The sequence below is a fragment of the Anolis carolinensis genome, chromosome 1 (genome assembly GCF_035594765.1).
Source record: "Anolis carolinensis isolate JA03-04 chromosome 1, rAnoCar3.1.pri, whole genome shotgun sequence".
Taxonomy (NCBI): domain Eukaryota; kingdom Metazoa; phylum Chordata; class Lepidosauria; order Squamata; family Dactyloidae; genus Anolis; species Anolis carolinensis.
The window spans coordinates 48,725,000-48,737,155 of record NC_085841.1 but is presented as its reverse complement, the minus strand read 5'-3'; the positions used below and the strand labels follow the sequence as shown (position 1 = coordinate 48,737,155).

Sequence of the window (12,156 nt, the reverse complement as noted above, 5' to 3'; positions counted from 1 at the left end):
AAAAGTTCAGATTGTTACAATATTGCAGAAATCAGTCTGTACTTGAGGTCGTGCATATTTATTGACACATGCTTCACCCTCTGAAAAATATTGCATTTAAGTGAATGCCTCTGGCTGTGTTTGACTGAGTGCATGGAGGAGAGAGAGAGAGAGAGAGAGAGAGAGAGAGAGAGAGAGAGAGAGAGAGAGAGAGAGAGAGAGAGAGAGAGAGAGAGAGAGAGAGTTTAGCCTGAAACCCTTGCCATTTCCCAGAGCATTTTATTCTTGCAGCCTGACCATTTTGGGCAATGTTTCTTTTGGAACAGTGTAAATAAGGACCAAAGCAAAGTGGGCAGAGAACAGATGCAAAGAATAAGATCCAGAAGTGAGAGCAGTTAAGCTCATATGCCACCTTTTACATATTTATGTTTTCTCTTTTCAAAGAAGCACTTCATCATTTGGCAATAGGGAACTATGTGTGAGAGAAGAGACTACAACCACAAATTGTTGTACTCCACCTCAAAGGAGAGGTGGATTATAAAATAACATATAATAAAACAGTAGTAGTGGTAGTAGTAGTAGGAATAATAATAATTTAGTAGTAGTATTAAAGCTGGTTGCCTGATTTCAGAAAACTGTCAAGACATGGATAGCACTGTATTCCAGTAACAAACACTTTTAGGAAGTTAGTTGTAGCACTCACAGCTCTTATTTCATGTTTTTATATACTGTCATCCCTCTGTATCCTCAGATTTCGCATGCATGAATTCAACTATCCACACTTTAAACTCCCCCCCCCCCCAATCTAAAAAGTAAACCTTGATTTTGCCATTCTATATAAGGGACACTACTTTACCACATCTTTGTTTATAATGTGACTTGAGCATCCACAGATTTTGGTATCCATGGAGTTGGGGAAGGGAGAAGTTCTGGAATCAAGACCCAGCAGATACCAAAGAGTCACTCTTTGGCATAGATTTGGCACAGTTGTATTCCAAATGTTTTCACCATTCCAAGCTGAAAAGCACACAAATGAAGCAATTATACAACACATATATATCCAGGTAGTGGGTCTAGAATGGAGGGGTGGGTGGGATTGACCTTATTAACTTAAATTTCAACCAATACTATTTTTGGATTTCGCATCTTTCAGTTCTTTCAGCTGTTTTGGAGGTCCTGCCTATATCATGTGTTTCATCATCTTTTCCTCAGAATTTGTGATTGTAAGCTTTATTCTATTGATTTTTTTCTCCTTGACTGTTCTGTTCTTCAGAAAGATGGCAGTGCTCGTCTGGGACTTGTGGAGTTTCAGATCTTGTGGAACAAGATCAGGAGCTGGCTGGTAAGGAAGGGAAAGAGGCATGGGTCGATGGCACAATTAGCACAGTTCTTTGGGAAGAGATCAAGAGAGTACACAAACCATAACAGTTGGGAAAAGAATCACAGTGTCATCATTTTTTTTGTCATAACAGAATATATTTCGTCAGCATGATTTGGATAAGTCAGGCACCATGAGCGCCTATGAGATGCGTCTGGCCTTAGAAACAGCTGGTAAGTTTTAGAATGAAAAATCATAAACATGCTGGGGGCACTGGGGTGTTTGTTGGGAGTGCTTATAAGCTGAAGTAGCTGGTGCATTGACTATTCTGTGTTCTTTGGATGCTGATATATCTTATGTAATGCCATTATTTTCTTTTTCCCATTGAGGAGAGAGGGCATGACCAGTTTATGTGTAGGGTTAATACTCACTCTCTGAACCTCCAAAGGCACAAGCAGTCATATCACCAGAACAGAGATGTAAAAATCCATCAGTTATGTTCTCATTGCATTCCTTAGATTCCTATCAACATATTCATCCCAATTCCATTATCAGGTTGTGATGCCTTTTATCCCTCTTCACTAATGCAAATAAAAAACCAATGTGTTTTTCAAATGCATAAACATAAAATAAAAGTTTCAAACGTAGTCATAGCTTGCAAACATTTTTTTCTCCAGAATGTTTTACAGCCCTTACAGGATTTCCTAGGCACGATGCATTCATCCTATTGCCAGTCTTCAAAGAACTGGTATTTTTTGTAGTGAAATGAACATCCAGCAAATTCCTCTGTCTGAGAGAGATCAATGTTCTTAACCTCCCTTGTTCACGCCAACCCCAAAGTGTCTGTAAAAAAATAGGAACAGCTTCATTTTCTGGCATCATATCCACCACCTTTGATCCATTTATGAACATGGAGAAATTAAATCTGATGTATGTCATACTCCACTCTCTCCCACTGTGGGATCATCAAAAGGTTTGCTTGCTTTCAACATTACAAAGTTTGAGTCTTTTTTATTTATTTAAAAAGAAGAGTAGTCTTGAAGGGGTGCCTCATCCCTTCATTTATAAAACACACTCAATATACTGATTTTAAAGTGATTGATCTTAAGTAAACAGCTTTTTTAAGGTTGAGAGGGTTTGAGAAAGAAGTAGGTATCCTTTTAATTGAAAACTATTTTATTCCTTCTTTTGGGCACTCCTCCCCTACATACATTTTTCTGTGTTAATGGAATTGTATTTTCGCTCCAGTTTGTTGTCTTGCTGATATATATTTTTTGGAAGAACAACATTCTAAGAACTATGTTCCTGGTTTAGACTCTTGGTAGACTTAACATTCACATCCATTTTTTCACATTTTAGGATTCAAACTGGACAACAAGTTGCATCAAGTGCTGGTGGCCCGATATGCTGACGACTCATTGGGTGTGGATTTTGATAACTTTGTCTCCTGTTTAGTGAAGCTGGAGACCATGTTCAGTAAGTGTCTCTATTGCTGAGTCTGAGCAGCCTTCTATAGGAGCAATTTGTGAATCCCAACAGCATGTAAGGATACACCTCTAAGTATTGCTCCCAAATGCTATCTCGAAATCATAGAGGCTATTTTCACTATATTTTATTTAGTAGGGCTTAGCCAGGAGCCCTTCATGTTGTATTTTAGTGGAAAGTCCTTTCCTGAGCCTAAAATGCCTTCAAATTTCTACATGCAGTTTAGGTCTAAAAATCCCAAAAGCCCCAGCCAGCTTGTCCAATGGTCAGGAGTTCTGGGAGCTGAGGTCCAAAACTCCTAGAGGGCCAGTGGTTGTGTAGCCCTGATTTAGATGGCATTTGGTGTCCAACAGAATGGGAGACTGGGGAGCAATAAAAATACATGTGGCTTTTCAAAAGGAAGAAACAAGTTGATAGCAGCTCTAGCCCCTGCAGCCACCCCTTTCACCAGAGTGGGACATGCTGTGGGCACTCATTGTCCTGAACCAAAAACTTAACTGGGTTTTGCACTTGTTATTCTGGAAAAATGAAAGAAATATACATAATTCTGTATTTTGCAAGATTGTGTAGAAATTGGGAGATATGCTCCAGGTTTTGAAGGAACAAATCTCTCTTTGAAAGCATATTATATTTATATCCCCCTTTTCTCTCTACAACAGAGACTCAAAGTGGCTTACAAAGTGGCTTTTCTTAAAATCTTGCAGGGTTCTTCCAAAGCATGGATCCTGAAGGTACTGGCAGTGCAGTGATGAACCTTGGTGAGGTAAGAAAATTGAAACTGCTAGATAAGTGACAACATAAGCTCAACTAAATGGAGCCCCGGTGGCAAAGTGCGTTACAGCGCTGAGCTGCTGAACTTGCAGACCAAAAGGTCCCAGGTTCAAACCCCGGGAGCAGCGTGAGCGGCCGCTGTTAGCTCCAGCTCCTGCCAACCTAGCAGTTCGAAAACATGCTAATGTGAGTAGATCAATAGGTACCGCTCCGGCAGAAAGGTAACGGCGCTCCATGCAGTCATGCCGGCCACATGACCTTGGAGGTGTCTACAGACAACGCCAGCTCTTCAGCTTAAAAATGGAGATGAGCACCAACCCCCAGAGTCAGACATGACTGGACTTAACGTCAGGGGAAACCTTTACCTTTTTTAAGCTCAACTAAAAGCTCTCTCCCAGAAAGCATGCAGTATAATTTTATGTACCATTATGTACCGACATGGGAGCTAAGGCAGCTTAGGACTGCTCTTAAACCTTCATGTGGTGAACCCATTTTAACCCTGCAAATTTAAGGCAACTAACATCCCAATTTTTTTGTTTATTTACTTGAAGTAGCACTCAGAATGTGAATAAAATATGAAATATCAGGGGAAATATAGGGATTGGTGAAGAAGAGGAATCAAGTTCAAGCTTGTCCCTTCTATGGTGGGACCCTAGCTAGCCAGGAGCCTGGAGGAATTATACAAATCACAGCCTAATGCATTTTTTCTTGGTGTCTTGGTTTCAGGCCTGTTCCTGGGGTTATTTGGGGCACTGAATCAGAAAATTGCATTGGATAGACCACATCAACTCTAGTTTCTTAGATATGGTTGTCATTGTTTTCTGTGGGTGAGCAGATAACGATTGGCACATGACATACGTTCTGTATCTTATAAGCTAGAGTTGGTTGGGGAAAATGTTGCAATCTATGGAATCAACAGATTTACTCAGAAACAGATCTAACATTTGAAGCACAAAAATGTGTTTCTGAATGTATGTGCACCTTGGCCTCTTTCAAGCTACTTTTAACACTTCCTTGGTGGAAACTATATCTGTCCCTCGTGGTTTGAACCATGATCACATTTTCAAAGTTATGTAATTTCACTACATTATTCTTTGGCCAAACTGTGGAAGGCAGATAATACAACAGTTATTTGTTCACCTAACATCTGGTCTTCTACAAGTGCATCACTCTTGCTGTCTTTCCTTCACAGTGGCTGACATTCACAATGTGCGGCTAGAGCAGAGGTGGACCTTCTGGCTGTGCTGACCCTGTCGGACTGGGCTACCCAAGTGCCTCCTTCAGGCTGATACCGGATGGCCCAACTCCCCTCCTTTTTTTCATCAACCCACTGTTGAGCCCAATGTCTGATTCCTCCATTCCCCTTGTTCACCCACATAGTAGTACCCCACGGCATAAGCACTCTTGCTCTCACCAACACCATTGTCTCTGTAGGGATCAGTCTCTCTTTTAGGGGCCAGGGCAGAGAGGAGACAGATTTTTCCTGCTGTGAGCTTACCTTGCAACATCTCTTGCTGAATTGAGACAACCAAGAAAAGATCAGGAGTGTGTGCTGGTTTTAGAATCAGTTTGCCTATCGGGAGGGCTCCCTTCAAAGTTGGCAGAAGGACTTCGGTGGAATGTTGTTGCTTCTCCTAAGAGGTTGGCCTTTTTATATCACTTGGTCCGGTTACTGATTCTGCTTTTGTAAGGAAACCTGCTCCTCTCTCCTGGAATCATTTCTCTTTGGTTTTGCTTTTCACTGGTAGTCAGTGGCCATGGGCAAAAGGGATATGAGGCCTGTATTCTACTCTTCAGTCTTAAATAAAAGAATTTTATGGAGAAGTTTTTTGCAAAGACCACTCAGGATCCCACTTCCAAGAAGTAACACAACTGTTCTCCCTGCAGAGAGTGTTTCCACTCCTGCAAAAATACAGAGATGTAGTGCACTTGGTTTGAAAACCGTAGCCTTTTCCAAGTTAGAGTCACTGAGAATCCCTTATAGAAGCATCACCGGATTCCAGGAGGCTGAGCAAGATTAGGTTTTGGTCCTGATCCCAAACTGAAGTGCTGTGCATCAGGATGTCTGTGTCCTCTGCACAGAGTAGACAGGATTAGTCACGGAACCTTTCAACACAGGTTCATCTACAGAGTGAAAACATAGGTCATTCTAGGATTGTGAAACATCTCAGCTAGAAAAGAGGGAAGAAATCTAGACTATACAATGCTCTCCCAGTCCACATGCTGCAAGAGGGTTCATTTTTCCTTGACTGTTTAAACCAATTAAGGCTGGATGTGATTAGTAACAAATTCCTATCATGGCAGAGTTCAAAAATTAAGGTATAACCATTGCTTTCCTGACACTGTTCCTTTCAGTGTTCTCCTTATTTTTCTAAGAGTTTATTTTTAAAAAATGTACATTGAACGATTAAAAAATATAGTCAAAATATAGAACTTCTAGTAGGGCTCTGCAGTTTGCCACAGACATGCCCTTGGCTTTGTTTCGTACATATGCTAGATGACCATACAGTGTTCCCTCACTTATCGTGGGCGTTACGTTCCAGGACAACCCACGATAAGTGAAAATCTGCAAAGTAGGGATGCTAGGCTTTTCCTTAGGAAGGAAGTAGAAAGAGGGAGGGAAGAAGGGAAGAAAGAGGCAGGAGAACATGGCACCGCCTCCTTCTCCTCCCGCTGCCATTTGGGCTCCTTCTCCGCCCCGCCATCCCCACCTGACTGAGACCACCACCACTGTTAATCATATTTTTATGATTTATAATATTTTTAGTGTCTATTAAAAACTGCAAAACAGCAAGTCCACGAAAAGCAAACCACAAAGTAGTGAGGGAACACTGTACATCATTCAAAAGACATTGGGGAGCTGAATTGTTCTTTCCTCTATGACATTGTTTTTTTCTGAGGAGACAACTTTTAAAAAGCAAGTAATTGGAAAAACACAGGAGAGCTTCAGTACACAATCAAGAGTCTCATCTGGCATCCCTGAGATAAAATAAAGCCTGCTGGTTTGGGCTTCTTGTGTTTTAATCCCAGCACCTTTCCATGCAACTCAAGAACTATGCAGAATAACTAATAATGTGGCTTTGTTGAAGCTGTTAGCATGAACTTGGTCAGTCAAGCAATATAGAAGCATTATAACTAAACAGGCTAGCACAACCAAAGGTTAGAGTCCCATTCACATACTATCTGCCTTGCCTGAAACTCTTACCTTGGCCTTGGCTAAGTCCTTTTTCTGGCTTTTATTATTTCCATTCTGAATTTCTGAATAGCATAACAAGCAAAACTAGGAGGGACTATTACCAATTATAATGCTGAGTTGCTACACTGCTGTGGATGGAGCTCTCAATCATGCGCTGCTTTCCCAGAATGAGGGTAGAATTCCCAGCCAAGTTTCATTTGCAAGCCTCTGATCTTCAACTGTAGTCAACTTGTGCAAGATTGGATTTATCTTTAAAGCATGTCCATCCAGCTGTCATATTTTGGAGTAATTTAACAGAAACCATTCAGAAGAGTTGTCAGACTTTACTGGTGCTCTGACATCAACTGGAAACTGCATTCCACAAATAAAATGTGTGTTCTTAAAAAGTGAAAACTAAAGTAACAGAGAGGGAAACAGAGTAAATGTTTTTTGAGCTACTATGCCTATATATGGAAATTGCAGTTGTCCCCTTGGGTTTTTGAAGTCATGCCTAGCATTTGACAAACCTATTGGAAGTCCACAATCACATCTCTGTCAGTCAGAGTGGTGAAATTTAATAAAATGTGGTTCTGGCAATTTTTTAAAACGCTAGGTTATCAAGCAAGGTGCAAGTCTAATGCTGAGAGGAAGAAAGTGGACATGAGGGCTGAGACCTTTGCTGTTGGTTGAGAATTCTGTCCAGCGGCTCCTCTGCCTCACTCCTTTAAACACTGCCTCATATGAAAATTTGAAACTCCTGAAATAGAAATGTTAATATATTTCAAATTCTTAAAAGTGAAAAAGATGCCAAGCAGCCTTGTTCCAATTCTAGGCTTTTGCAGCTGTATTTTTTTTAAAACCCACCCACCATCTTCCTCATGTGAATCATCCCTCATCCAATTAAGGAGAGCTGAGAATTATGTAACCAGTAGATGCAAGCCAGCTATATAGATTTTATGCAGAAATTAGAAAACTACCTTTGTTAATAAAACTCCTCCAAGCAGCATAACTTGTTAGCTTGGCAATTCTGGGACCTGATAGTCCTAGAAGCCATTTTCCAAGCTTTGGGTTGGGAAGATAGATTGCTAGAAAGGAAGTGGCTAGCTTACATGTAGCAAAATTAGAATTACAGAATGAAACCATAACAAATCAGATTGTCTTCTACTGTCTCGCACACTTACACTCTTGTGTGCCCATTGTCGTCCACAAGGACATTCAGCCTCTGGTTGCATTTCATAGAATCATAGAATCATAGAATCATAGAATAGTAGAGTTGGAAGAGACCTCAAGGGCCATCTAGTCCAACCCCCCGCTAAGAAGCAGGAAATCGCATTCAAAGCACCCCCGACAGATGGCCATCCAGCCTCTGCTTAAAAGCCTCCAAAGAAGGAGCCTCCACCACGGCCCGGGGGAGAGAGTTCCACTGCCGAACAGCCCTCACAGTGAGGAAGTTCTTCCTGATGTTCAGGTGGAATCTCCTTTCCTGTAGTTTGAAGCCATTGTTCCGTGTCCTAGTCTGCAGGGCAGCAGAAAATAAGCTTGCTCCCTCCTCCCTATGACTTCCCCTCACATATTTGTACATGGCTATCATGTCTCCTCTCAGCCTTCTCTTCTGCAGGCTAAACATGCCCAGCTCTTTAAGCCTCTCCTCATAGGGCTTGTTCTCCAGACCCTTAATCATTTTAGTTGCCCTCCTCTGGACGCTTTCCAGCTTGTCAGCATCTCCCTTCATCTGCGGTGCCCAAAACTGGACACAGTATTCCAGGTGTGGTCTGACCAAGGCAGAATAGAGGGGGAGCATGACTTCCCTGGATCTAGACGTTATTCCCCTATTGATGCAGGCCAAAATCCCATTGGCTTTTTTAGCTGCCGCATCACATTGTAGGCTCATGTTTAACTTGTTGTCCACGAGGACTCCAAGATCTTTTTCGCACACACTGCTGTCAAGCCAGGCGTCCCCCATTCTGTATCTTTGATTTCCATTTTTTCTGCCGAAGTGAAGTATCTTGCATTTGTCCCTGTTGAACTTCATTTTGTTAGTTTCGGCCCATCTCTCTAGTCTGTCAAGATCGTTTTGAATTCTGCTCCTGTCTTCTGGAGTGTTAGCTATCCCTCCGAGTTTGGTGTCATCTGCAAACTTGATGATCGTGCCTTCTAACCCTTCGTCTAAGTCGTTAATAAAGATGTTGAACAGAACCGGGCCCAGGACGGAGCCCTGCGGCACTCCACTTGTCACTTCTTTCCATGATGAAGACGACGCATTGGTGAGCACCCTTTGGGTTCGTTCGCTTAGCCAATTACAGATCCACCTAACCGTAGTTTTGTCTAGCCCACATTTTACTAGTTTGTTTGCCAGAAGGTCATGGGGGACTTTGTCGAAGGCCTTACTGAAATCTAGATATGCTACATCCACGGCATTCCCTGTATCGACCCAACTCGTAACTCTATCGAAAAAAGAGATCAGATTAGTCTGGCATGACTTGTTTTTGGTAAATCCATGTTGACTATTAGCAATGATCGCATTTGTTTCTAAGTGTTTGCAGACCACTTCCTTAATGATCTTTTCCAGAATCTTGCCTGGTATTGATGTGAGGCTGACCGGACGGTAATTGGACTGACCGGACGGTAATTTCTTTTTTCATTGCCCCACTACAGCTGCAGCTGAGTCAGTGCATGACTTCCCTGGCCAACACCAGCCCCGATTCCTTTATGCCTTATGCCTCTCTCCAGGCCGGCAGTGTGGCCTTAGTGCTTTACTGGAGGGCTTTGTGCTCTCGCGCTGCTTTAGAGTTCCTCCAGAATATGGCTCCAGTGATAAAACCACTTTAGCTCAAGGAGCAGGGCTGTCTCCTCAGCTTAATTTGCAACATATGTGAAGTAATAAATAGAGATATAACAAAATTCTGCTTTTGTGTGAAGTTCGTGTTTGTACCAGAGAGTGGATTTATTATGCTCAGGGTGATGCAGAAGTTGGATTAGCCCTTTGACTGAAATCAAAGGGATAATCATTTTTGAAACTTTGGAGACACAGATGGAACTCCTAAGAGCAAATGCCAGGTTCTGTAGGCTTTATTTTAGAAGAAACTGCAAAACCACCTCTTTGGGATTCCTTACCTAAGAAACCCTGAAAAATTATTGGGGTACCCCATGGATAGGCGACTTGAAGGGACATACATAAAAGAACATGGTTTTGTCACCACAGTATTATCATACACCAGATACAATAAACCATTTCCCATAAATGAAACAAAACAGAAAAGGAAACAATGACCAGAAATGTACATAGACTCACATAAAAGCCTTGGGGTGAAAATGCATTTTCCATCCCAAAGTGTTCATATTTTTCTAGGCCTTCATTTCTCTAAGCAGTGACAAGGGACAGTACTTGGGGTGGCCCTGTGTCTGAAATTATAAATTCAACATTTGCTTAGATCTGTCTCAAGATTTTAAGTGACTTTCAGAATCATTTTTTTAAAATCTAGAAGCCACTAGGTGGCAGAATGGTTCTTTCTTCCCCGCACAGACCACTTGACTTTGGCCTGTTACCTGGCAGTCCAACTCTGATCAAAAAGTGCCAATGGGCTGAACTCCAGCAAAGCTGCCCTCTTGGCCTAAACTCTGGAAGAAATCTGTATTGGAGCTCATGAAAAAAAGGACTGGCACGAGAAGCCAAGGAAGTATTTGCCAACTGGGCATCATCTTCTCTCCCAGTCCCAGCCTTGAATGCATGGAATGAGGTCATCTTTATAGCCCACAAAAGCACCTTGATGAAGAAGCAGCTAACACTCAGAAAAGGCCCTTGGGCACCTCTTCGGCCTCCAGACCTTTGAGAACTGAGGTGAAATCTTCTGTCCTAGGTAGTCTATCCAATGTTAGGCTGGCCTTGAATCACAATTACATCCATCCATGTGTAATTTTAAAAGACATCTCTCTTTATGTTGCCCAAATTCCTTCCCCCTACCTTCATAGGCCAATAGCCTACACAAGGAAAAAGATCTTTATGGAAATCAATATCTCTTCAATGTCTTTATGAATGATTTGGATGATGGAATAGAATGGATGCTTATTAAATTTGCAGTTAAAACCAAATTGGGAGGGACGGCTAATACCCCAGAAGATAGGATCAGAATCCAAAATTACCTTAACAGATTGGAGACCTGGACCAAAGCTAACAAAATGAATTTCAAAAGAGAAATGTACGGTACATCTGGCAACCCAGATCACAATCTTTATTTGAATAGAGAATTCACCACAGAACATACAAAAACACAAATGTATGCATTGTAGGCAATGTCAGTTTGGACATACAGTAGAGTCTTGCTTATCCAACGTAAACGGGCCAACAGAACGTTGGATAAGCAAATATGTTGGATAATAAGGAGAGATTAAGAAAAAGCATATTAAACATCAAATTAGGTTATGATTTTACAAATTAAGCACCAAAACATCATGTTTAACAACAAATTGGACAGAAAAAGTAGTTCAATACACAGTAATGCTATGTAGTAATTACTGTATTTATGAATTTAGCACCAAAATATCACGATATATTGAAAACATTAACTACAAAAATGCGTTGGATAATCCAGAATGTTGGATAAGCGAGTGTTGGATAAGTGAGACTCTACTGTACTCGCTCCAAGAGTCTGAAAAGCTATCTGCCGTGATGTCCAGATTTCTTGCTCATGTCTGGCTCAGAAAAGGGATTCCTGCAATAAAGGGCGGACAGCTTTTTCCTGTTACGTCAGAAGTCAAATGGTGTGTGCTACTGGTGGTGGTGGTGGTGCTGGTCCAAATATTTGAAGTTAACATTCAGTCCAAAACCCTTAGCTTTAACAGTTGCAAGAAATAGATTGTTGCTATTCACTGCAAGCTTTCAATTAGATAGCTCATTCAGCATGGAGTCTTTACAAGCTCCAGCAAACACACTCTCTGTTCCTTTGGCAGAGAACGGCACTCGCCAGGCCAACCTGATCAACCAACCTTGTGCCAAGGACCCAACAAAGGTCGATCCTGTTCTTTTCCATCTGGCTACTGCCTTTGTTCGATTCCAACAGACATGATACTGCCTGAGAAATGTGAATGGAGGCTCTGGGAAAACCGAGTTTCCGCAGAAACCACAGAATTAGCAAGAAGGGCAAAGGAGCAGAGAGGATCCCTGCTGTTCCAACGCGTTGAATTTGAGAAGTCCGGACCACACAAGGCATTTGCCGTTGGATAGGATTTGGAGAAGGCCAGAGTTCTTTTCCTGTGTTTTCAGGCCAGCTGTGGCTCGCAGCTGGACATTAAAAGTTTCCAGGAAACATGTTCAAATTAAGAAGAACCTAATGCTACTCACAAAATATAATACAGGCAGTCCCCGAGTTACAAACATCGATTTACAAATGATTCATAGTTAAGAATGGAGGTGAGAAAACAAGAACTGAGA

General features: G+C 41.7%; 1 protein-coding gene across 1 annotated transcript in view; it reads left to right on the top strand.

Moving 5' to 3' along the window:
• The window catches only part of LOC100567116 (calpain-1 catalytic subunit), a 55,859-nt gene extending 46,230 nt beyond the window's left edge, over positions 1–9,629 (top strand). The window contains exons 18-22 of the mRNA XM_003215899.4: positions 1,253–1,321; positions 1,452–1,530; positions 2,657–2,773; positions 3,487–3,545; positions 4,746–9,629. Coding sequence (XP_003215947.1) covers positions 1,253–1,321; positions 1,452–1,530; positions 2,657–2,773; positions 3,487–3,545; positions 4,746–4,772 — 351 coding nt within the window. The 3' untranslated portion in view covers positions 4,773–9,629. The remainder of the gene's footprint in view (positions 1–1,252; positions 1,322–1,451; positions 1,531–2,656; positions 2,774–3,486; positions 3,546–4,745) is intronic.
• The last annotated feature ends 2,527 nt before the right edge of the window (positions 9,630–12,156 follow it).